Source organism: Alosa pseudoharengus, unplaced genomic scaffold (genome assembly GCF_046254945.1).
Source record: "Alosa pseudoharengus isolate Yale_2024_CS ecotype anadromous, Long Island Sound unplaced genomic scaffold, YU_APseudo_1.1 YU_APseudo_1.1_scf_11, whole genome shotgun sequence".
In the NCBI taxonomy this organism is placed as follows: Eukaryota; Metazoa; Chordata; class Actinopteri; order Clupeiformes; family Clupeidae; genus Alosa; species Alosa pseudoharengus.
In genome coordinates this window covers 17,758,962-17,782,941 of record NW_027468576.1, presented here as the reverse complement: position 1 = coordinate 17,782,941, position 23,980 = coordinate 17,758,962, and the positions used below count along the sequence as shown (strand labels likewise).

The 23,980-nt window shown below is 44.2% G+C and overlaps 1 protein-coding gene across 3 annotated transcripts in view; it reads right to left on the bottom strand.

The window, feature by feature from the left end:
* Nucleotides 1-2,224: 2,224 nt before the first annotated feature.
* kita (KIT proto-oncogene, receptor tyrosine kinase a) overlaps nucleotides 2,225-23,980 on the bottom strand; it is a 35,975-nt gene continuing 14,219 nt past the window's right edge. The window contains exons 10-21 of one of the 3 annotated variants that reach the window (XM_076278199.1): nucleotides 19,836-19,942; nucleotides 18,819-18,945; nucleotides 17,038-17,142; nucleotides 15,943-16,053; nucleotides 15,222-15,363; nucleotides 14,375-14,469; nucleotides 11,109-11,224; nucleotides 9,504-9,626; nucleotides 8,793-8,904; nucleotides 6,904-7,003; nucleotides 6,303-6,408; nucleotides 2,225-5,974 (exon numbers count right to left, since the gene is read on the bottom strand). In XM_076278199.1, the coding sequence (XP_076134314.1) occupies nucleotides 5,726-5,974; nucleotides 6,303-6,408; nucleotides 6,904-7,003; nucleotides 8,793-8,904; nucleotides 9,504-9,626; nucleotides 11,109-11,224; nucleotides 14,375-14,469; nucleotides 15,222-15,363; nucleotides 15,943-16,053; nucleotides 17,038-17,142; nucleotides 18,819-18,945; nucleotides 19,836-19,942 (1,493 nt within the window). In that variant the 3' untranslated portion in view covers nucleotides 2,225-5,725. Of the gene's footprint in view, nucleotides 5,975-6,302; nucleotides 6,409-6,899; nucleotides 7,004-8,792; nucleotides 8,905-9,503; nucleotides 9,627-11,108; nucleotides 11,225-14,374; nucleotides 14,470-15,221; nucleotides 15,364-15,942; nucleotides 16,054-17,037; nucleotides 17,143-18,818; nucleotides 18,946-19,835; nucleotides 19,943-23,980 lie in introns of those variants that run through there. The other 2 variants (XM_076278198.1, XM_076278200.1) reach the window with 2 other exon arrangements.

The following is a 23,980-nucleotide window of genomic DNA, read 5'->3' as shown; positions in this document are numbered from 1 at the left end:
AGGGAGGAGGAGAAAGACAGAGTGGGATGAAGAGAGCCAGAGAGAGAGAGAGAGAGAGAGGTTATTGCTATTGTACAAATTGTTACGCTGTTTTGTTTTGTGCTTTGGCAACACTGTACCTACTGTCATTCTAATAAAGCATGGAATTGAACTGAGAGGGAAAGAGAAAGAGTGTGTGTCTGAGAGGAGAGATAGAGAAAGACAGGAATATATACCATAACGAGGAACAGAAAGAGGGAGATAAAATGAAGGAGAGCAACAGACAGACGGAATAAAAAGTGCTGACTTGTCAAACAATCCTTCCACTCTGTGTGAGGAGTTCATCCTGAGGTGGCAGTGAGCAAGGACCCACAGCCCTCACAACCACATCACATGCACACCACCAGCTTAATTAGTCAGGTGTTCGCTACGAGCAAAAAGGAATCCTGCCGGGGCAACTCTCTCTGTCTCTCTCTCTCTCGCTGTCTTTTTCTACCTTTCTCTAAGCCATCTCTCTTCCCCTTGCTTAGCTATGTCTTTAATGGGTTCTCCTTTGGGTTGTAGAAAATTGCTTTCCCTTTTGAAATGTGTTGTCATCAACATGGAAAAAAAAGCTAATAATAGAAAAAAGCTAATAATTAAGAGCCCTGAAGTCTGTCATCCATCTGACCTGTTTGGGATAGCCATGAAATTGCTTTAACATTCTGATTATTCTGGTCTAATGTGATTCCAGTATAATCACTGTCACATCTCTGGAAATGAAATCAAGCATGCTGCTCTGCTTTTGGAGCATGATGGAAAGCATGATCTATGTTTCCACAATAATAAATCATGTGTACTTGGTCTGTCACTGCAGGGGATATCCATATCTTGGTATCAAGGTAGTGGGTGGTGCTTCAGCCGAGGGCATTTTTGAAGATTGAAAGTGCTGTGTATGAACACCTGTTGTTTGGTGCAGGTGAGAGGGAACCCATCGGTTCTTCTGGTTCCTTCCAGCTGTTCTTCTGTTTAAGTGTCTGCGCTCAGATGGTACTCTCACGTCTTTACAAAGCATTGAGTCATTCTGCCTTCTTTGTGTTTTCTCTCTTTCGGTGAATGGTGGGATATCCTCTTTGTCTTATCAGATGGCTGCAAAACAAGAAACAAAGCAAAACAATGGATCCGAGAGCAGAGCTCTGGGACCCGAGCGAGACCCGTCATCAGGCTGAAGTCCTGGGACTTTTTTCCATCCTTGAGAGACTCCTAATATGTAACTGAGTATTGGACACGGAGTACAGATATAAGGAGCTAAACGGTTAGAGTGTATGTGACTGCTCACGTCACTGCCAGCAATGTTTGGGTAATATTTTGTTTATGGTTTATGCATGTGGTTTATGTATAGGGTCAGTGTCAGGTTACAGATAATGGTCAAGGATACAGCTCCAAAGCTGTGATATGATTAAGGTCTTGGTAACACAACATAAGAATTCCCATTTTCATCAATTGTGAACATACTTAGTACCAATTCCGTCTAAAATCCCCCTACCCACGACCTAGCAAGTCGTTATTTCAAGGTAAAAGGACTACATTGTGTTGCTTTAAAGTGACTGTAATCTGCAGTGTTTGGGTTAAGGATTTGCATGGGTATTAATTAACCAGCACTGCAGCCAAGACAACAGCATGTTCTGTGACTGCAAGACCACTAAGTGGGTCTGCAGTGTCCATTAGAGATGTCCAGGGGATTCCTGGGATTTCACTCTATCAGTGAGGATGTCTGAACCGTATATGGGCTACAGAGAGAGAGAGAGAAAGAGAGAAAGAGAGGGGGGGGTACTCTGTTTCTGTTGTTGCAGATGGCCGCTGGTGGACGCCAGCCAACACTTAAGTTCCTATCTGACTGTGCGGGCAAAGGAAGTGAGCTTTCAAAATAATCTACAGTCTACTGAGCAGTGGCACAGCCAAAGTGAGTGAGTACTCCAGACCATAGTTGCTATACATAAGCAACAACAGTTAGTGAAGATAATCGCCTCTGGAATCAAAGGGCCTCATATGCCAGCACAATATGTCTGAAAATCATCAATCAGAGAACAATATGCAAGGAACAGCAAGTAGTAAGAGTGATGTTTGAATATTTCCGCAATGGAAATGTATTGTGTGTGTGTCTAGATTGTTATAAAAAATGAAATTCACTTGCCAGTGTTTTCTTTGTAAGAGGTTTACTTACAGAGTGAAGAATTATCAACAAATAAGATAACAGATTACACAATTTCACAAAATGTAATTTTTTTTGTCAAATAAAAATAGTTAAATAAATATACAATACACATGGAAAACATAATTTGTCATCAAATCAAATTCCATCCATCTATAATCCTAATCTGCTATCAAAGGTACCAATCTGAACTTTGTTTTTGTCTGGATTTGGATTTGACAGCCAGCTTCTGGCCTCAATTGAGAACAGCTACACAAATCCAAAGCAAAATCCTGAAGGGAATTACAGTAAGACTGAAAGTCTGTGGGCTGACTGGAATTGTTATCCTGATTAAGCATTAGCTATGTGTTAAGAGGTTAATTAAGTAACCTGAAAATTGGCTTTAGTATAAACAGAATACCACTTGTCTTGCTATCCAATGGTTAGAAACCCATTAGAAAATACAGTATTATGCCATAACAGATACAGTATATGAGTATGATCGGTGAATACATTGCATTGCTAGCACAAACCAAGAGCACTGAAGAACACTGAGAGCATTTGTCAGACTCGTGCAGTAGCAGTTGAAGAAGCCTGTGTATGTTGGAGCCCAAAGCTGAGACTCAGATGGAGGAATTGCTATCTTTACCTCAAATTAATTATTTATAATGGTAATCAATTCTCATCCTTTAAAAACGTTGAACTAAGACCTTTGGCGATGAGCATGCCGTGGGCCAGCAACCTATGTGACTGCAACCCATATGATTCCATTGCAATATTATTAATATGATAATCTACACAGCCCAGGCCATACAGCATAACTTATTCAGTGTACCATATTATTTCAAAATAACATTGAAATCAGTAGAACAGTTATAAACATATTTATAATAACAACCTTCAGGAATGTCACATTCATTATATACACAGAAGAATTGGTTTAGGCAGTAGCAGTAGACAGTGCAGTCACATTGGTTGGGGATTGTTTGCACAGGAAAGCCTGGTACAATACCTATGCTTATCAAATCTCTGGAGCATAACAAGGCAATGGCCCTCGTGGAAATAAACACACACACAACCGTAAGTTCACCTGTGAGGTCTATACACAGACAGAAACACACACACACACACGCACATCAGTTCATTTGCCAGATGCCCTGCGGAACAATGTCTCTCTGTGGGAAGGCGGAAGTTGTAAGGAGGGGGATTCGGGAGCGCGCCGGATCTTACCGACTGGGGGACACTGGAAGCGAGACTTCCGCCAGAGGAAGCAGCTGCACCAGCGGCCGAGAGAGATGGAGTGAGACAGAGAGAGAAAGACAGCGAGAGAGAAAGACAAAGGACAGAGCGATGTCTGGAGACTCACCATTGACTGACTGCCTGGCCGGCTGACCGGGGGTCCTGGCTGGAAGGCTTGGCATCACGGTGGTCCAAATGCCATTAGTGGAATAATACGGGTGACTGCTGAGTCAGAAGCCCCCACTGTGCTGATGCCACACCTGCCAGCCTCTCAGCGGGCACTACCAGCCTCTAGTTGGCAAAAGTCTGTATATGTGCATGCATATTTGGCCAAATCCTTTTTAGATGAGAGCTTCTTACTGGAAACAGCCATGCACAGCAGAATACACGCCACTGGCAGGTTTAGGCCAATTCAAACCTCACCTCTGGCTATTCCTCTGAAGCATGGACGCTGTCGATGGAAATTGGCAATTCTTATACTCAAACAGCTTTGACTATTGACTATTAAAATAAAAGATAAACAACTGCTGAATTCCCATTGGCTGCTCCAAACATGTAATGGCTCTGGTTAGTTTTAGAAATGGAAGTGTTTAGAGGATGTCGTTACATTGGCTGGAACTCAAGTTGCCCTAGAAACAACAAACAGAATATTGTTGCCGCAGCGCTCAAGCACCTTCTTTTCTATTGTTTGCAAAGGGTGTAGTACCACACCTGCCTGAGTGATGAACGTTTTGATAAAGCTGATCAAAAGTTTGATTATACTGCACAGAAACCCATAAAGCACAGAGGACTTTGTGATTCTCTGCACTACCTAATCAGCTAATCAGCCCACATGCCTCTGGTCCCCAGCTTTTGCAGTAGGTTAACACTGTCATGGGAAAAAAAACACCATACACACACACACACACACACTAAAAAGTAAATATATAGCACATATTATGTATGTATATAAATACAAATGTACATGTTCTTTCAGCTTTACATTTCTTCTGTTCTTTTCTTCTTTTCACACAGTGGGAGAGGGCACATCCACAATGGAGCAACTGCTGCTGACATGAAGCTGTCGCAGAAGCCCAAGGTTCCCCGCCCAACAGGGCCACACACACACTCACACTGCACACACTCAATACTAACACACGCTAACACGCACACACATCGACCCACCACAGTACCGTCAACACACACTCACATGACTCTCAAACAAAGTGCTTACTAACCGACTCTCATGAACTACAATGGAAGTCTGTCACATCTGGACTAAACTGGACTGAGCTGGAGAAAAAATACTGATGCTGGAATAACAATTGTAACTGTTAGAATACTAGAGAAAGAGAACACAGTACATGCAATGCTACATTTGAACCAAACAACCGAGAGGAAATGACATACATTAAGGAACAGTAGGATTTCTTTTTGGGATAGAATCAGGAATGCTGACGAGCCAACTCAGGAATCTCACAGCTCGTAAATGTCCTTGAAATGTGGAAATGGAGAGTGGTTGGCCAGGCTAGTCTGCCGTCTGTTTTTTGCAGAAGACTGACAACCTGCTACGAGCACACAAAGGCAGAACTGTGTGAAACAGAGAGAGAGAGAGTTCCTCATTGAGTCTCCCCATGATAACAAACTGATGATTAACTTAAGGTTAACGAAAGGTGGCAGGGAGAGATTTGCAAGGTAAATTAGCAACAGCTGTCTGATCTATCACTAGCGGGGACAGTTGATACAAGTGTTCCACTGCAGTTTTTGGCAGTACTGTTTGTTTAACGTGATCGGCACTCCTCCAGCAAAGCTGATCAGCAGCTCTGATCCTGGCGCAGTCTTTTCTAGAGACCAAAAACAACAATACACACTGTTAATTTGGGCTCAAGGCAAAACAGGCTTTGAGCCATTAGGCCAGAGAGTGAAGAGCTGCTGCTTTAGGATGCAGGCCAAGAGCATGAGTCAGAACCAACAATCAAAAGGCCCCCCCCCCCCGTTTCATCAAATTCGTCTCATCACCCCAAAATTCCCATAATTCACTTGGGCCACGGAATGACGTCATGAGTCTGTTTCTCTGTCCATAAAGGGTGAGGAGTTCTTGCTCCGTCCAAGGTGTTAGTAGGGCCCCCACACCCCCATCTCTTCCTCTTCTGGTTCAGCCCAACCTAAATTTCTTGTTTGGGATGAAGCACCAGCAGTGCGCTGGAGGAAAGGAGGGAGGAGCGAGATGGGGTGGCGTCAGCAGCTTGAAGCCTGAGCGTGCAGCTGGCCGCTGGGCTGGAGTCCTGCTACTGAGGCACTGGCCAAGGCAGCCTGGTGGATTCAAAAAGTCTGGGTGGGAGGCTCCCCCTGTAGAGCTCACACCTGAGGTGGTGGTCTTGCTCCGGCCTCCCTCGCGTGGAGCGCGGTGTGGTTTCTGGGCAGTAGGGACTGCGAGGGAGGACTGCGTGGGTGGTGCTGGTGGCGCTGGTGCTGGTGGTGGTTGTGGCGGCGCGGGTGGTGGCCCATGGGGCTCTGTCTCAGGGCCCGGGCTCTGGACATCGGAGAGAGCTGGTTTTCACGAGCGACCTTCGTGGCGGGATACCGTGAATTGAAGTTCAGATAAATCTACAGAGGAATGGTGAATGAGGGAAGGGCATTAGAAAGAAAGAGGGAGAGAGAGAGAGAGAGAGAGAGAGAGAGAGAGAGAGAGAGAGAGAGAGAGAGAGAGAGAAAGAGAGAGAGAGAGAGAGAGAAGAGAGAGAGAAGGGAGGCGGGTAAGGGGTAGGCGGAGTTCAAGTGAAAGACAGAGAGAGTGGTGGAGAGGTTTTCATGTTATTTCGATTCCTAACAAAAGCAACACAGTTCTGCCAACAACATCACGTCTCCATCCTAAACGTCCCAATGATGACAGGTTTACAGAATTCAAAAAAGCGTAGGAGAAGCTGAAGCTCACATGTTTGGTGGCATCAGAGAGCTGCAGCTCCACCTTCTCCACCAGCTTCCTGAAGGAGGGCCTCCTGCAAGGGTCCGTGTCCCAGCACGAGCGCATCACCACATACCTGTGGCACAGCAACAAAGCATCAAGGCCTGTCCTCAGCACCTGCGCACGTACTCCTTCTCATGTGATAGCATGCCGGCACGGATTCATTACACATCAGATTTCAGATTTGAAGTGTACCTCCAAATTAACTTACACACATGGAGACACAAACATGGGAACATGATTGTTCAAGGGAAACAAGGGGAAATTCCTGGATGAGGTGTGAGTATCCTTATGTTTTGGAAAACACATTTGGGTTCATGGGTGTTCTGCTGCAGACCATTTGACTAACGATGCCGTGAGATGATGGAACTCGAGTAAATGGGATGTGGGCTTGTTGGCAGTAGTATCACTGTGGCTGGAGACAAATTTAAGGCCAATCACACACACACACAGACAGACACAGACACACACACACACACACACACACACACACACACACACACACACACACACACACACACACACACACACACACACACACACACACACCCACACACACCAGGTCACTTACATTTCGCTGGGTGCAAACTCAGGGGCATCCATCCTGTACCCTTCCTTGATCATTTTGTAGAACTTGGCATCCACAGGCATGCCAGGGTATGGGCTTCTGCCTGCACGAGAAACACACAAGAGAACAGTGAAAACAAGAGAGAGACAGAGAGAGAGAGAGAGAGCGAGAGCAGTCTTGAGAGTCTCTCGCCCTCGCTCTGTTTTTGGCTCTGTCTCCTTGTAAGTATCAGCCTCAGCAGTGTTGTATATCTACCTCTCAGACAAGCACCTGGGCAAGAAGCCAGTCGTGACTGTCACTCTACACTAGCCTGGTTAGCATGCAGACCTTCTCAATTGGAATTGAGAGTGGGTCTGGAAAAGGTTAATGGGCTCTTTGCACATACGGCTCTTTGCACGTACATACGGCTGTTTACGGTGGAACCAGGTGTGTTTGAACTTGCCACTATTGTTAATGTAATTAGTGTCTACAAGGACCTGGTTGGGTGTTGCACCCGGAGTGTCGGAGTGAAGGTGCCGCATTGAGAGCCAGAGTGAGTCAGAGTGAAGGTGCCACATTGAGAGCCAGAGTGAGTCGGAGTGAAGGTGCCGCATTGAGAGTGAGTCGGAGTGAAGGTGCCGCATTGAGAGTGAGTCGGAGTGAAGGTGCCGCACTGAGAGCCAGAGTGAGTCGGAGTGAAGGTGCCGCATTGAGAGCCAGAGTGAGTCGGAGTGAAGGTGCCGCATTGAGAGTGAGTCGGAGTGAAGGTGCCGCATTGAGAGCCAGAGTGAGTCGGAGTGAAGGTGCCGCATTGAGAGCCGGAGTGAGTCGGAGTGAAGGTGCCGCATTGAGAGTGAGTCGGAGTGAAGGTGCCGCATTGAGAGCCAGAGTGAGTCGGAGTGAAGGTGCCGCATTGAGAGTGAGTCGGAGTGAAGGTGCCGCATTGAGAGCCAGAGTGAGTCGGAGTGAAGGTGCCGCATTGAGAGTGAGTCGGAGTGAAGGTGCCGCATTGAGAGCTGGAGTGAGTCGGAGTGAAGGTGCCGCATTGAGAGCCGGAGTGAGTCGGAGTGAAGGTATCGCGTTGAGAGCCTTTCGTGCAAGTAGCCCATTGATTTACGACTTCCAGCAGGGGCGTAACTAGCAGTGAAATTAAACTTAAATTGGTGCATTAACTCTTACCAAATTGTTTCAGAAGTGCAGCAATCTTGTAAACAAAGGTTTTAAATGCAGTTGCCGTTTACTCGATTCCAAAGAAATACATACCCATGCCTGATTAGCAATTTTTTTTGCGTGCCCGTGTTTTAGGGACATTGGAAATGGGGTACAATGGCCTTTTGGCCAGACGGACCTACAGAACAAATTCCAAATTTGCCAAAGGTTCGTATGGGTATTCCCAGGCTCTATACCTGTGTGGATACAGCTGCTGCTCTTTGTTCCCTAATGTTCCAATCAAAACATTCAGTCACAGTTTAAGTTCCAGCAGTACCCTTTGTAAACATACTTACGGTGAATACATTTTTCTCAGGCAAATTTAATTAGAAGAGAATTAAAATTTCATTCCAGGTAAGAAACATTAGGATGTATATTTTCTGTACTGAATGTATTTTGTACTTTCTTACTTGCTGACATTTAATTATATTAAACAAAATATATTATTATTATGAAAAATAATATGGTCATATAGCTTTTTCAGTCATGATTTCAACTTAACTTTTTAAACATTTTTGTTTCCAAGTAACTCACTCAAGCAGTACAGGTTTAAAATAGACAATTACATGTACCTTAAGCATGAATGCTTCTCATTAATGGAAACATCAGATCTATTAACCTTTACAGATCTAGGATCAGCTGTAATAACAGTGTGGCGGAGTTAACGAAAGTTCAGAGCAGATTTGGAATCGGCTCAAGCTTACCCAGAGAGAAAATCTCCCACAGCAGGATGCCATATGACCAAACATCACTCTCGAACGTGTAAACACAATCAAAGATACTTTCTGGAGACATCCATTTGACAGGGAGACGGGCCTGTGCAGGAAATACATCATAAGTGGTAGACTACAGACACAGAACACAGGATGTGGGTCATCACTGGCTATTATTATTGGGCAGCCGTGGCCCACTGGTTAGCACTCTGGACTTGAAACCGGAGGGTTACCGGTTCGAGCCAGTGGGCCGCGGCTGAAGTGCCCTTGAGCAAGGCACCTAACCCCTCACTGCTCCCCGAGCGCTGCCGTTGTAGCAGGCAGCTCACTGCGCCGGGATTAGTGTGTGCTTCACCTCACTGTGTGTTCCCTGTGTGTGCTGTTTGTGTTTCACTAATTCACTGATTGGGTTAAATGCAGAGACCAAATTTCCCTCACGGGATCAAAAGAGTATATATTCTATTCATTCTATTCTATTTTATTAAGAGCGGGACAAAACAAGCCAGAAGACGAGGATTTGTCATGAATAATATTGTATTTAACAGAACTGATTGGCATCAGAAAAAAGTGTGCATCGACACACACACACAAACACACAAACACACCCCAGGCACATTAAAGCTTTACTCTACTGTACTCTAATTTACTCCACACACACACACACACACACACTGAAAGAGAGACAGAAAATGGGAGACTTACGTTGCCCTTGACAACATAGTTGGAGTCAGTTGTGATGTCTCGTGCAAGTCCAAAGTCACAGATCTTGGCCACTCTGCCTTCAGTTAAGAGGATGTTTCTGGCGGCAAGATCTCTGTGAATACACTGCACAAAATACACACACACACACACACACACACAATTTGATTGGTAAACACACAGTGCATAGCCTAGAAATCTAGGCGCACCCTAGCACCAGCAAATGTAATTTGCTGCCCGGGCTAGTCCAGCAACTCTGCGTTGGCTTGCGAGCTAGAAAAAGTAAACTTCGATAGGGCCAATCACATCGTGTATAGAGACGTTAGGTGGGCTTAACATAATGATTGATGTCCTATTGCGTGCAGAGGGAATTTGAAAGACAACCGATTATCCCACCCCTCAGACTGAGCATTGCCAACGGTGAGTCCCCAGACCCTACATTTTAATATGGGTCTGGCTCGTCAGGCTACACAGTGCATACTTAAGTGTAATTCATTAGGAGTTCAAATCAATGTGAGCCCTTCAATAAGACACCAGCAGCTCCACTTAGCCAGGTGCTCTGAAGCATAGCGTCAGTCTCCTTTAATGGTCTCATCAATATTTCACTATGTGCCTCTATAGGCCTACTGTATATGTGAATTACACATAAGTATGCACTGTGTAGCCTGACGAGCCAGACCCATATTAAAATGTAGGGTCTGGGGACTCACCGTTGGCACCATTAAAGGTGTCTTATTGAAGGGCTCACATTGATTTGAACTCCTAATGAATTACACTTAACATACATTATATCCCTTAAAATTGTGTGTGTGTGTGTGCGTGTGTGTGTGCGTTTGTGTGTGTGTGGTTGTTTGTCTGTATATGTTCTACATGTATATTATGTATGTGTATAAGGGTGTGTGTGTGTGTGTGTGTGTGTGTGTGTGTGTGTGTGTGTGTGTGTGTGTGTGTGTGTGTGTAATCAGATCGGCAAACAAGATCGTATGTCTATGTCGGAGACAGATGAGCAGCCTGCTCAGGTTACAGAGTTGGGACACAGCTTCAAGTGTGAAAGGAAGGATGTTTCACTATTAAATGATCTATACCATTACATGCTCAGAGAGAGCAGTGCCAATTCAGAGGGATTACAGAGGGGTCTCTTCATGTTACACGGCTGCAGTGCTTTCAATGTTCAAACATGCCGAATGAATGACAGAAATGGCCGGAATGTCAGTGTAAGCACTTGTGAGCTCACACCTGCGTGAAGAATCAGGGAGAGAGGGATGAAGGGCAGTGGAAGATAGCAACAAGAGAAAAAGGAATGAAGGGAAGAGAGGAGAGGAGAAAGGGGGGAAGAGAAGAGGAAGAGAGGAGAAGGGGAGCACCTGGGTTCTGGAAGCTGCCTCCCCACCAAACCCCTCACTGTGAATTTAAAACTGCTCTCAAAACGTATCTTTCCAGGTTGGCAAACTCCATATCACTTACAAATACTTATCCTATCACTAAGATGTATTTTTTTAACCTAAATATGCTTTCAAATAAAATGTATTATTTTAATGTGAGTGCAAAAAGACAAGGCCACTAAAGAAAGAGAGAAAAAGGATCCGAGAAGAAAAGAACGACTCGTACATTTTTGGAGGCTAGGAAGTCCATGCCCTTGGCTACTTGATAGGAGAAGCTGAGCAGGTCCTCGGTGTCCAGAGGGAGGAAGTCATCCTGCTCCAGCTGGTCAGAGCCAGAACCACCTGGATCCCAGAGGCACAAACACACACACACACACACACACACACACACACACACACACACACACACACACACACAAACACAAAATCTATTTAAATTGTGCACATACACTATAAACGATGCAACAGAAATAGTGCTGCCACTAATGAAATTTTCTACCGACTAATCTTTCGACTCATTTTTCAATTAGTCGACTAATCTAAATGGCTTAATTAAAAAAAAAAAAATCAAGTGTTTGTTTTTCCGTTGTGTCCATTTTATTTTGAACTCTACAGAAGGGCCAAAACATAAAATATATATCAGCCTACCTTTGTTAGAAGATCATTAAGTAAACTGTTCAAAAACATTATGTATTAACAATCTAAGCATACAAATCTGCTTGTTATTGACATGTATCTCCTTACTTAACTACATATGCTTGTGGTAAATGTGTTCTGAGTTATGCTCTGATCTGAGATGCGTTCCGCAAGAGATGTATTAAATGTATTATCTCGTTCTGTGTTATAGGGATGCTGTCTCTTTAATGACGCACACCTTGATTGTTGTTATCACGGGCGGCGCCATGTTTGTTTTAATGTTTTTATAACTGAAACATGGCTTAGGGGTGGTGATTTGTCCTCCTTTGTTGAATTATGTCCTCCTCACTGTGGTTTTTTAAACTCTCCCAGGGTTTCAGGTCATGGTGGGGGTCTGGCAACGGTGTTTAATAAATTGCACAAGTGTAGGCCTCTGCCCACTCAAACTTATACTACTTTTGAAGCTCAGGTGTTACTTGTAAATGCACACTCCCCAATTTATAAAGCCACTACCAGTTTCTTACAAGAGTTTTCTGACCTCCTGTGTTTTATGGCTTCTCACTCCGATAAATTACTAATCTTGGGAGATTTCAACTTTCACATTTTGCTGTCCTACCAAGTCAATGGTAAATTAATTTTTAATCTGATGGATTCTTTCAATCTAACTCAGTCAATCTCTGGCCCTACTCATCTGAGAGGTCATACACTGGACCTGGTCCTGTCACAGGGACTTTGTATCTCAAATGTGAATGTTACCAACATTGCTGTGTCTGACCATTATTTGATAGAGTTTGAGTGTTGCTGGCCCTCCCCGCCTCAACCTTGTCACCTAGCCCGTTCTTTTAACTCTGCCACAGCCACACATTTCTGTGACCTCTTCGAGCTCACTCTTCCCTTACTACCCCACCCTCATTCCCCTGAACCTTTTCCCTGTACTGACGTAGAAGAACTGGTCTCTCTTCTTAATCAGGCTTGCTCCCATACCTTGGATCAGATAGCCCCCTTAAAATTAAAACGACCAAAGACCACTATCTCTACACCCTGGCAAAATGACTCCACTCGCGCCCTCCGTCAAGCATGCAGTAGGGCTGAGCGTAAGTGGAAACAACATAAACTCCAGGTCACCTATGAAATCTTCAAACAGCAGTTAAAGCTTTATCAACTCTCTGTCAAGGAAGCAAAGGCTGATTATTTTGCTCAGTTGATCAACACTTAGGCTCACAGGCCTAGGGTTCTCTTTAAAACAATCTTCATTTTCAAACAAACAAACTTTCATTTTCATCTTCATTTTTCAACAAAATTCATTTCTTAACCCTGCTGTAAATTCTGCTGACACATCAATTACTTGTGAGGAATCAAAAATTCTTCATTGAAAAAATTGACAAAATCAGGCTTAATATCTCACCTGTAAACCCTCTAACACCCCAGACCCTTGAGCCCATCAGCCCCTTTCAGCTGTTCTCTTCGGTATCCTCCTCTCAGCTGTCTGATGTAGTGTCTCATTTGAAGCCCTCCTTTTGCCCCTCTGACATCATGCCCTCTCGACTGTTCAAGGACGTTTTCAGTATACAGTACTCTGCCCCATTATACTAGCTATTATAAACTGCTCTTTATCCAATGGTACTGTCCCCTCTAGCTTTAAGCATGCCATAGTCCAGCCTCTGTTAAAAAAGCCCAGTCTGGACCCCAGCGACCCCAAAAACTTTAGACCCATCTCTAAGCTACCTTTTCTTTCTAAAATCTTAGAAAAGGTTGTTTTCCAGCAGCTTTCCTCCCACCTAAACAACTGCAACATCCTGGATAAGTTTTAGTCAGGCTTCAGAGCCCTTCACAGCACAGAGTCTGCCTTACTTTAAGTTTTTAACAACATTCTGCTCACCGTAGACTCTGGTTCATGTGCTGTCCTTCTCCTTCTTGAACTCAGTGCTGCATTTGACACTATAGACCACAACATTCTGCTGGCACGCCTACATGGCAAATGCGAGGCTCAGTCCTAAACTGGTTTAGGTCCTATCTGGAGGACAGAACCTTTTGTGTCAAAGTAGGTAACCAGTCTTCCTCCATTGCTGCAAGTAAATATGGTGTCCCCCAAGGGTCCATTCTAGGCCCCCTGCTCTTCTCCCTCTACATGCTGCCCCTGGGCTCCATCCTCCAGAAGCACAACATCCAATATCACTGCTATGCTGATGACACACAGCTCTAAAATTTTACCTTTTGTTTTTAAAGCCCTTAAAGGTTTAGCCCCACCTTACATCTCTGAACTTCTACCCCCACACTCTACTACCAGGTCACTCAGGTCACAAGACCAACTACTGCTTGCTGTCCCACGTACACGCCTTAAAACCCGTGGCGACCAAGCTTTTTCTGTAGCTGCTCCAAAGCTCTGGAATACCCTTCCTCCATATATCAAATCCTCCCCTTGTTTTAATTTTCTTATTTATTTTTATTTATCTTATCTATTTTCTTGTCGCTGCTACTAATGCTGTCTGGATACGAATAATCACACTTAGTTTGTGTAGATGTATGGTCTTATTGTTATGACTTATTAGCTAACCTTTTCTTTGTTCAGCACTTTGGCTCAACCCATGTTGTTTTTAAATATGGTATATAAATAAATGACTTGACTTGACTTAACTTTAACGTTTTTTTTTGTATAAATGAATAAACGACACGCCGTTGCGTTGTCAGCATGAAACACTCTAAATGTCATGGTCGATTAAGTTGCAAAAGTCCACTAATCTCAGCAGCACTAAACAGAAAGAAAGAGCACTTAAGAGAAGAGAAGTGCAGTACAAAAAAAGAAAAGAAGAGATTTGAAGAACAAAGAGAATAGAAGCGAACAAAGAGAATCTTCACCTTGGCGCAGTGATCTTGTCTTCCTTGCGGGGTGAGTGGGTGAGAGTGGACCCATCACTGAGGGCCTCATCATCATGTAGCCATTGCTGGGCTCACTGGGAAGACAAGAGACACAGAACACGGTCAATGACTTCATCTGCCTGTCGAAATCCTTCCTCTAGGCGTTACAAACGGTTACGACGTTACTAAAGTTTTAAAGACTGTCACTACATTCCTTTTTAACATGGTGTCTTCCTGTAATATAAACACAATCTGTCATTGTATTTATTGTTGTGTGGACATCATAAACATGCTATTTTATGTTTATCTAAGACCACAGACCCATTATAGGTCTAAACAGAAAATCAGCCTGCAAAAATTTGACTTGGTAGATGCAATCAGCAGCACTCCTTGGTAAATTACTTTAAATTTTAAACTTCACATAAAAGTTAACATACGGAGAGGAGCCATAACATCTCATTCTGTCCAGCAGCAAACCTACAGACTTCCTGTAACGCTTGACCTTATCTCTGTCACCTCTAGACAAACCTGATCTCGTTACACTGTCTTCCTTAAGGAAGATAGAAGAATGTCTGCACGCAGTGTGGGCTCCAAACATGTACTTTATTTATCTCTTAAAAAGGGCCTTTTTTAGAGATAAATAAAGTATATTTTTGGAGCCCACACTGCGTGCAGAGATTCCCCTTCTATCTCTCTGGCACGTTTTGTCTGGCACCCGTAAACATTTTGGGATGTGCACACCATTTCTCCACAAACACTGTCTTCCTTAAAACCACTTTTGTCACAGCTGCTTGTAGGTCTGCAATGATCCAACCCCACACACAATGTCCCGTGCTGTTTCACTGACCTGGAACCTTCGTTCTGCACTGGAACGTTTTTATAGTGACTGTCCTCCCCTTCCTTGGACCAGAAAAACGAGTCTCTTTTCCTACGCAGAAAGTTCAAGAGGTCACCGAAGCAACAGTACTCCGTGATCACGAGAGTGGGACCTGGGGAGTGGTTGTCACATGAGTGTCATACACACACACACACACACACACACACACACACACACACACACACACACACACACACACAAAGAAGTATTAAAGTCACACATCACAGTGTCACAAAACAACCCTTTCACCTCATAGTCCTCCCACTTCTCTTCCCTTATCTCCATGTGTGTGTGTGTGTGTGTGTGTGTTAGGGCTGTCACTTTTGTGAAAATATTCTGTTCGATTTTTGAGACATAAGTGTTCATTGAATCGATTGTAAAATCGATTTTCCAACTCTAAAGACGTTTCCATTTTTAACGCCAAATATAGGCCAATCCATGGACAACAAACAGGCATTAGGACAAACGCACAAGCAATATTTCTGATGATTTATTGGCGTGAAGTGTCGTGCACAATGACAAACAGGAGCGCAACATTCTCGAAAAACAATACGCAGCAGAGTGGACTGCCATAACATCAATGATGTGTATGTGTATGTGTGTGTCTGTGTGTGTGTGTGTGTGTGTGTGTGTGTGTGTGTCTGTATCTGTGTTTGTGTGTGCGTGTGTATGTTTATCTCCCTACCCTTACCCTCTATGGTGCAGGCGCCGAGCAGATTGACAATGTTGATGTGGTTGCCCAGGTAACTGAGGACTTTGAGCTCAGACATGAGAGCCTCCTTCTCTGTAGCGTGGGCACTCGCTGTGGGCACACACATGGGAGGAGATACACACACACACACAGACACACACAGACACACACACACACACACACACACACACACACACACACACACACACACACACACACACACACACACACACAGATGATTGGGCAAGATTACAGGATATAAACATCCAAAGTCATATCTGTGTTCATATCTACAATCTGTCAGCAACACTTCATCAAGCTCTCCATGTCACACATGAATCATAGTAATAATGGTACAACTTTACAATAAGGGTACACAATTAAGCATTAGTTAAGTATTAGTTAAGCATCAACAAACACTTAAAGATTGTATCAGCGATACGTCACTCAGAGTGGATACGTCACTTCTGTTGATGTTCAAACAAAACAGAAAGCTAGCTCGCTACTCCCTCCCCCTCCCTCCCGTGCAATTAAAACTCTCTTAAACACGCATCTTATCGGTTATTGGTTAAAACATTTTTTTTTGCTTTTGAGTGGGTTGCCAACCCTTGTTGGTAGCAATTGTTTTTGTGTACAGATCTCGGAGCCTAGGCTGCCTACAGAGACACGTTTTTTTGACGGCCTGCTTATGGGGCAGACAGCTAGCTTATCGTTAGGAAAGATTAGATGAATGTGATCATTTATGTTTGGGCCTGAAATCGCTGATACAACCTTTAATTCATCATTATTAAGTATGTTTTCAACATTACAAATATGTTTTCCTCATTAATAGAGTCTTATTTAGTAGGTGATATCAGTGTGTTTTCCTTTGTTATAAATGATGAATTCCTGATGTGTACATACTGAACTGATCCTTCAGTAATGTTGAAAAAATACTTAATAATGATGAATTAAGTGTTTGTTGCTGCTTAACTAATACTTAACTAATGCTTAATTGTGTACCCTTATTGTAAAGTGTTACTGTAATAATAATCAGCCTGCTCTCTGAGCTTGTCCCTCTTTCTCTTGTTTCTGTTTCCATTTGTCGGCTCTTACGTTTCAGCATCTTCACGGCCACTGTCATCACCGAGTCGGCTTTGCACATGCCGTAGGCTGTGGCCTCCACCACCTTCCCAAAAGCCCCGGATCCCAGCGTCTTACCTAAGAGAGGGCAAACAAAGAGACCCCACAGAGTTATTTACCCTGCCTTGCCTACACATAGAGGCACCATAGAGTTATTTACTCTACCTTACCCACACAGAGAGACACCATAGAGTTATTTACCCTGCCTTACCTACACAGAGAGACACCACAGAGTTATTTACCCTGCCTTACCTACACAGAGACACCATAGTTACTGTATTATTCTGCTCTTATAAAGTAACTGCTAATACAATGCACATATTTATATTTTATTTATATTACTCCAAACCACCTTCTGTAAACCAACTGCATACTACTGTCTACACTGCACTATATTTCTTGTCCTGCCTATGCACCACCTGTGTATACTTTGTATATCACAACGCAACTGCATTTTGTTGGCTTTGTACTTGTACTCTGCACAATGACAATAAAGTTGAATCTAATCTAATGTAAAAAAACATAGGGAAAACCATTAGAGATATTTACCTTTTGTGACCTACAAATAGGTAGCATTGGATAATTTATCTTATCTTGCCTACACAGACAGATACCATATCTTCAATAAGCCTTGTTCTATCTCCAGAGGGAGATCATAGTCATCTATTCACATATCTCCTTCTATCCCACTTCTTTTCCACACCTCTATCACTCCTTTCATTATCTGTCTTTCCACCCTACGCTAGATAAATGGGTTTGCCTCTAATGTGCATGTGCAGCAGCTGGTGTTTACCCATGCCAACAGGACATCCAGGATCCTGTTGTTACCCCCACAAAACCGAAAAGTCAACAAGGATGCAAATTTAAGAAGAGGGAGGGTGATTACTTTGTGGGGGCAACACTGACATAACTGACACTACACTGGAACTGCAAGTGACTGTAGACAGCGTTGATAGAATTAAAGTTGATTGACTGATATTTAGCAGACACTTTTAAGTGACACACACTTGCAACGGCAGCAATCAAGCCGGGTCAACTGATTGTCAGTCAGTGACGTTACCTCTACTCCACCACTCCCGCATGCATTTATATATAAACACCATATACAACGTAGTTACATTTTGTTTTACTGATTATATACTGGGTGCTATTTTTGCAACTACTGGCTATGTTTGCAAAACTCAATCACATAACCTAATAACAAACATTATAAATGTAAAAGCACAAAATTCTGTAAAACTCTTTTAAAAATGTGTTTTTGTGTGAAAACAGTTCACACAACCATCATGTGACACACAAGTATTCAAATATGTAAAATATTGACGCCTATTTCAATACAAAGATGAGAGAAGATGATTGTTCAAACAACAATAGCACAGTCGAAGAAAACTAAATAATTTTACCAAGAAAAATAAAAGATATATAAATAAAAATATCTGGCCAGAAGATTTCATCCACATCACACACTTCTTATACTGGACACCATGGATTCACCTATAGTCCTTGTCCTCCTCTTACTTACAGTACTTTCTGCCCCTGTCCACCCCCCCCCCCTCTCTAATTCTGACCCCTCTTACTCTCTGTGCAAGTCAAGTCATTATTTTAATGTCTTTTAGCATGTGTCAGTGTGGGACATGGGAAAATACTGTAAATAGTAGACACCAATGAATACAGTAGTATTCAATGTATTAGATGTGTGCAATTAAATTACACACTGAATGTGCACACACACACAGACGCAAAGGCAAACTCACCAAAGCGTAATTTCTCCCGAGGAAACTCCCACTGGTGGTCATATGGTAGCTGGGTGGGGTCAATGTAGACATAGTTGTTGCCGTGGATACCTTCGATGACTTTCCACTGGATCTGGAATTTGGGCTTCTGTTTGGACAAGATGGAGATGCCATGACAACGGCAGGAGATGAATAACACAACAGATAAGGCACAACGACACGTGTGCTGTAGACTGCAAATGATAAACATACTATGTACTGTAACACTTGCCATTGTGTCTTTAGACAAGGTAGTAATTGACACTCTCTGTGTCTGTGTATGTGTATGTGTGTGTGTGTGTGTGTGTGTGTGTGTGTTTGTGTGTGTGTGTTTGTGTGTTTGTGTGTGTGTGTGTGTGTGTGTGTGTGTGTGTGTGTTTGTGTTTGTGTCTTTTCTCAGTACCGGTAAATCGACCAGAGGATGCACAAGCACTTTAAGACTTACATAATAGCCTTAACCTAGAGATAATTTCCAACCTTAGGAAAGCCCAGGCAACACCCAGGAACCATCTCCAGAAGCAATAGCCTATGTATGGAAATTAATTTCCTAAGGCCTCCCCTCCCCTTGCCCTCTATGGATGCAGACACCTGCAGTACTAGACATTCCTGTGGCTCACCTGTTAACATACTAACAACAAACAAAGTCTTGCCTTAATCTCCTGGGAAAGTTCAAGCATTTCACTTTAGTAACATGGTGTCTTCCTGCCATATCAAAACAGTCTGGCATATGCACACCACAGTGTTTCACTGTGTTTATTATTTTGGCATAAGGTCATGGGCCAATTAAAATGTGAATGAGGGGATACAATAAGTAAAACTTTTGGGGTTGGGTGCTGGTTGGGAATGTATGTGTGTGTGACTGTGTGTGTGTGTGTGTGCGTGCGTGCGTGCGTGCGTGTGTGTGTGTTGGTGTGTCTGTGTGTGTGTGTGTGTGTGTGTGTGTGTGTGTGTGTGTGTGTGTGTTTGTGTCTGTGTCTGTGTGTGTGTGTTGTAGCTCACCTGCATGTACTTGTAGAAAAGCACGATCAGGATGAGGCAGAGAACTGCTGCAGAGGACACCAGGCCGATCAGCAGAGGGGTAAAGAGCTCATGGGGAACAGTCCGCTCTGAGAGGGAGAAAACATCCCAAGCAGAGAGAGAGAGAGAGAGAGAGAGAGAGAGGCAGGAAGATAGGGAAGACAGGGAGGGACAGACAGCATTATCACCTGATTTATTTGTGTTTTCACAAGACTTAGGTGGGGTTCAGCATACCAAGGTGGAGTTTTAGGTGCAGCTCAGATAAGAGCTTGTAATATAAAGGTGATGTATGATGGGGCAAAAAGAACAATGCCAATAACTATAGTTACTGCATGGTGAGTTCATCATCTGCGTAGGCACATTCAATGTCACACACGCAAGCAGAGGCTAAACTAAGAGAAAGGTTAAAAGGAGATCACAGGGAGGTTTTGGGAGGAACAGGTTCATACATTTGGAATAAGTATCCTTGAAAGAGACTATAAATTCCCTCTGAACTTGCAAGATTTCGTCCAAAGGCACATTGTCACTCAGTGTAAACAGACCCTAAAATCAACACCACCAACAACTGTAATCTAGAAGCAGGTCGGGAAACTCCACTCATGCGATACTATAAGTGTGTATGCGTGTATATGTGTGTACACATTAAAAAAAGACTTCACAAATGGTGTTTGCAGTAGAGGCCTGCTCATTATTTGCAAAAACATCCAACTAACCTAACCATCAATCTTGTAAGCTTGTAAATGTAACGATAATGACATGATGACTTTAGAGTTAGATGTAAGCAAACTGTCATTGTCAGAGAAGCACTTCATAATCCTCAAGAGTGATAGCTGTGTATGTAACATGTTGAGACCATCTGGTTGAGAGAGAGAGAAAGAGAAAGAGAGAGAGGAGAGAAATAGAAAGAGAGAGAGTGTGTGAGAGAGAGAGGAGACAGAGAGAGAGAGAGGAGAGAAAAAGAAAGCGAGTGAGAGAGAGAGAAAGAAAGGAAGAGAGAAAGAGAGTGAGGACCCTTTGAAGAGTAGCTGCAGCTTTCAGACTCCTCTTTGAAGGGGAGGGTTCCTAACCAGCCGGATAGATAGAGGGGAATCCCAGATCTAGTTTTTCCACCCTAACAAACCAGATAAACCGAAAACACCTAGTCTTCCATCATCAGAGCTGAAAAATTACATGCTTGACATGCACCGATGCCTTCAATTACTCCTACACACACGCGCCACGCCGCCTTTCACCGGCTCTGTCAACAGCAGCCATCCACATTCTGCATGCCAACTAGCGGCTTTGCCAATCAAAGATCCCCTCTGGGCTTGATCCACCGTTGTGGACAACGCTCGCCGTCACACTGTGATTTCTATACAGGAGATGTGTCACTCATCCCATCTTAGAGTTTTGTTTTTAGCAGGTCTTTAAAGAGCATGTACACACCTAGCATGTGTCTGGCTGAAACATGCCTTTTTTTGCAGTCAGACTGTGATGAAGAGACAAAAACAACCTTGGGCTGAGAAAATAATCCCAGGTGTCAGTGGAAGTGATGGGGTAGGTCCACAGGGGCAGTTCAGTATAAGCTCAAAGTTCTTGTTTTCCACAGAAGCTGACAAGCATGGCCACAACTTACTCAGATGTTTAGGGGAGAGAAAAGCATGACGGAGGCCATACACCCAGACCAAGACACCTCGTCATGCATTACATAATAAACACATGAACATCATGAGGAAGTGTGACCTGTCAGGCCTTCATATCAACGCTTGATTATAATAATAACCCATAATAATCCCTCATAAACCCACAGTGGTTTGGTCTTTGTGATCCACAGTGTCGCACGGCACGCTTCTCTTTTGGGCTGGCTTCTCAGCTTTGTCTCTTTGTGGCCACAGGGCTCTGAGATTGTTTCTCTTTTACATTTGTTTATGATGTGTTCTGGCTTTGCTGTTCTGTTCTTGGGGGGCTGTGATAAGCTGTTTAATGCTAAGAGGCTTTCTCTCCACTGCAAAGCTGAGAGTGCAGAGTGTGCAGGATCTAATCCACTGTAAACCTGTTAGAGCCTTCTCAGGAGCGCTCCCTTCTTTTCGCACTGCGCGGTGTCCAAAAACCAGCCCTCCCTCCCACGCTGCCAAGACCCTCCTTAGCCCCTTAGTCCAAAAGCCAAACACACACACGCACACACACACACACACACACACACACACACACACACACACACACACACACACACACACACACACACACACAAAGGTTTTTCCAAAATCACACCCCCCCCCAAACACCCCTCTTAGTTGTCTGGACTCCCCCACCCCTCCCTTGTATGAGTGCATCCCCCAGCCCCAAACACAACCCGTGGAATCAGGGGGGCTTTTAATGAGTTTGTCCTGCTCCACTGAGCCGGTGGCCTCCACCTCAAAAACAAAGATCTCTTCACCCTCCTTACAGCCACCTGCATTGCTGTCAGCCCCACCCCCCACGACCAACACAAGCCCCCACAAGCCTCTGAGGTCTCTTGGGCCTCTGTCTCCAGGAGAATAACTCCCAGGTGTTTTCTGACTTTCCGTCTTTTCCATCGGTAACTGTCCGAGGATCCTTCGTTCGAGTCTCAGCACTGCTCTGTTCATCTAGGAAAACTTTGGAGGGAGCTGCATACTAGGAATGTTGGCGAACGTTTGTGTTCCTCTCAACTACAGCAAGCAGGGGAAAAAGGGGGATGTGTGCTGGAGCCAGCAGTAAGTCCAAAATGAAGTTATGTGAACTAAACTGAATCAAAGAGAGGACGTGTTTCATCTCCAAAGGCTCCACGAGAGAAGCGTGATATGACCTGAGTTTGTGACCCGCGTTAGAGTCAGTTAGAACGACACCCTGCTGGAGTGGGAGATCAAGATTAGGAGCTAATACTGTTTGGCAAAGGTGGACTGTTTGCCAAACACTGCCAATTTAATCCACTGCTTTCCTAAGAGACTGAAACTGAGTTGGCTAACTGACTGTGTGTGTGTGTGTGTGTGTGTGTGTGTGTGTGTGTGTGTGTGTGTGTGCGTGTGTATGTGAGAGAGAGAGAGAGAGGGGGGGGGGCTGAGAGGGGGAGGAAGGAGACCTACATGGAAAGACTGGGGTGAAGCAGTGGTCACTGATCCCAGAGCTTTGGGTTTATATGATCGCAAATGACGCGATATGACCATGGGATGGAACGAGCCGAGGTCGCGGTGCACTCTGTGGTCCGCTAGGGCTAAATAGTGCACGTCCGACTCCAGGACGAGGAGGACATGCGGCGGCCAAGCCAGCTCCATGTGCTGCACAGACAGAGACCCAGACTGAGGGACTCACACTAGACGCCAAAGAGAGACCTCTGCTGAACAGATGAAAATGATATGGACGAAATGAAAAATCGTGAAATGAACTTCACACGAGGCGCTCCGTGCCTTTCAGTCGTGCCGCTTTTACGATTTACCGATAGCCTGCAGATAAGGCAGAGACGGACTGAATAAACAAACCCAGGAGTCTTCATTTGTGCTCATAAAACTACAGTAATAACTAAAAACTAACAGCAGTGTGGAGTGATGGGCGGCTCTGTGAGTAAACGAAGCAGTGCAGTGATGCATTTGGTGATGCTATGGCTGGTGTGAAGGCCATTGTGTGTGTGAAACAGACAGAGAGATTAAGTGGGGATGAAGTTAGATGGGGCATGTACTGTACATGCTTGTGTGTGTGTGGGCGCGCGTGTATGTTTCTATTTGTCTGTGTAAATTTATGCATATTCCTGTGCTGGCCTGTGGCTGTCTGGAAGCCAGGGATTAAGCACGTCCATACATGTGTGTGTGTATGTGTGTGTGTGTGTGTGTGTGTGTGTGTATGTGTGTGTGTATGTGTGTGTGTATGTGTGTGTGTGTGTGTGTGTCTGTGTAAATGTATACATATTCCTGTGCTGGCGTGTGGCTGTCTGGAAGCCAGGGATACATGTGTGTGTGTGTGTGTGTGTGTGTGGTGTGTGTGTGTGTGTGTGTGTGTGTGTGTGTGTGTGTGTGTGTGTGTGTGCATGTGTGTGTGTGCATGTGTGTCTGTGTAAATGTATACATATTCCTGTGCTGGCATGTGGCTGTCTGGAAGCCAGGGTATACGTGTGTGTGTGTGTGTGTGAGTTAGGG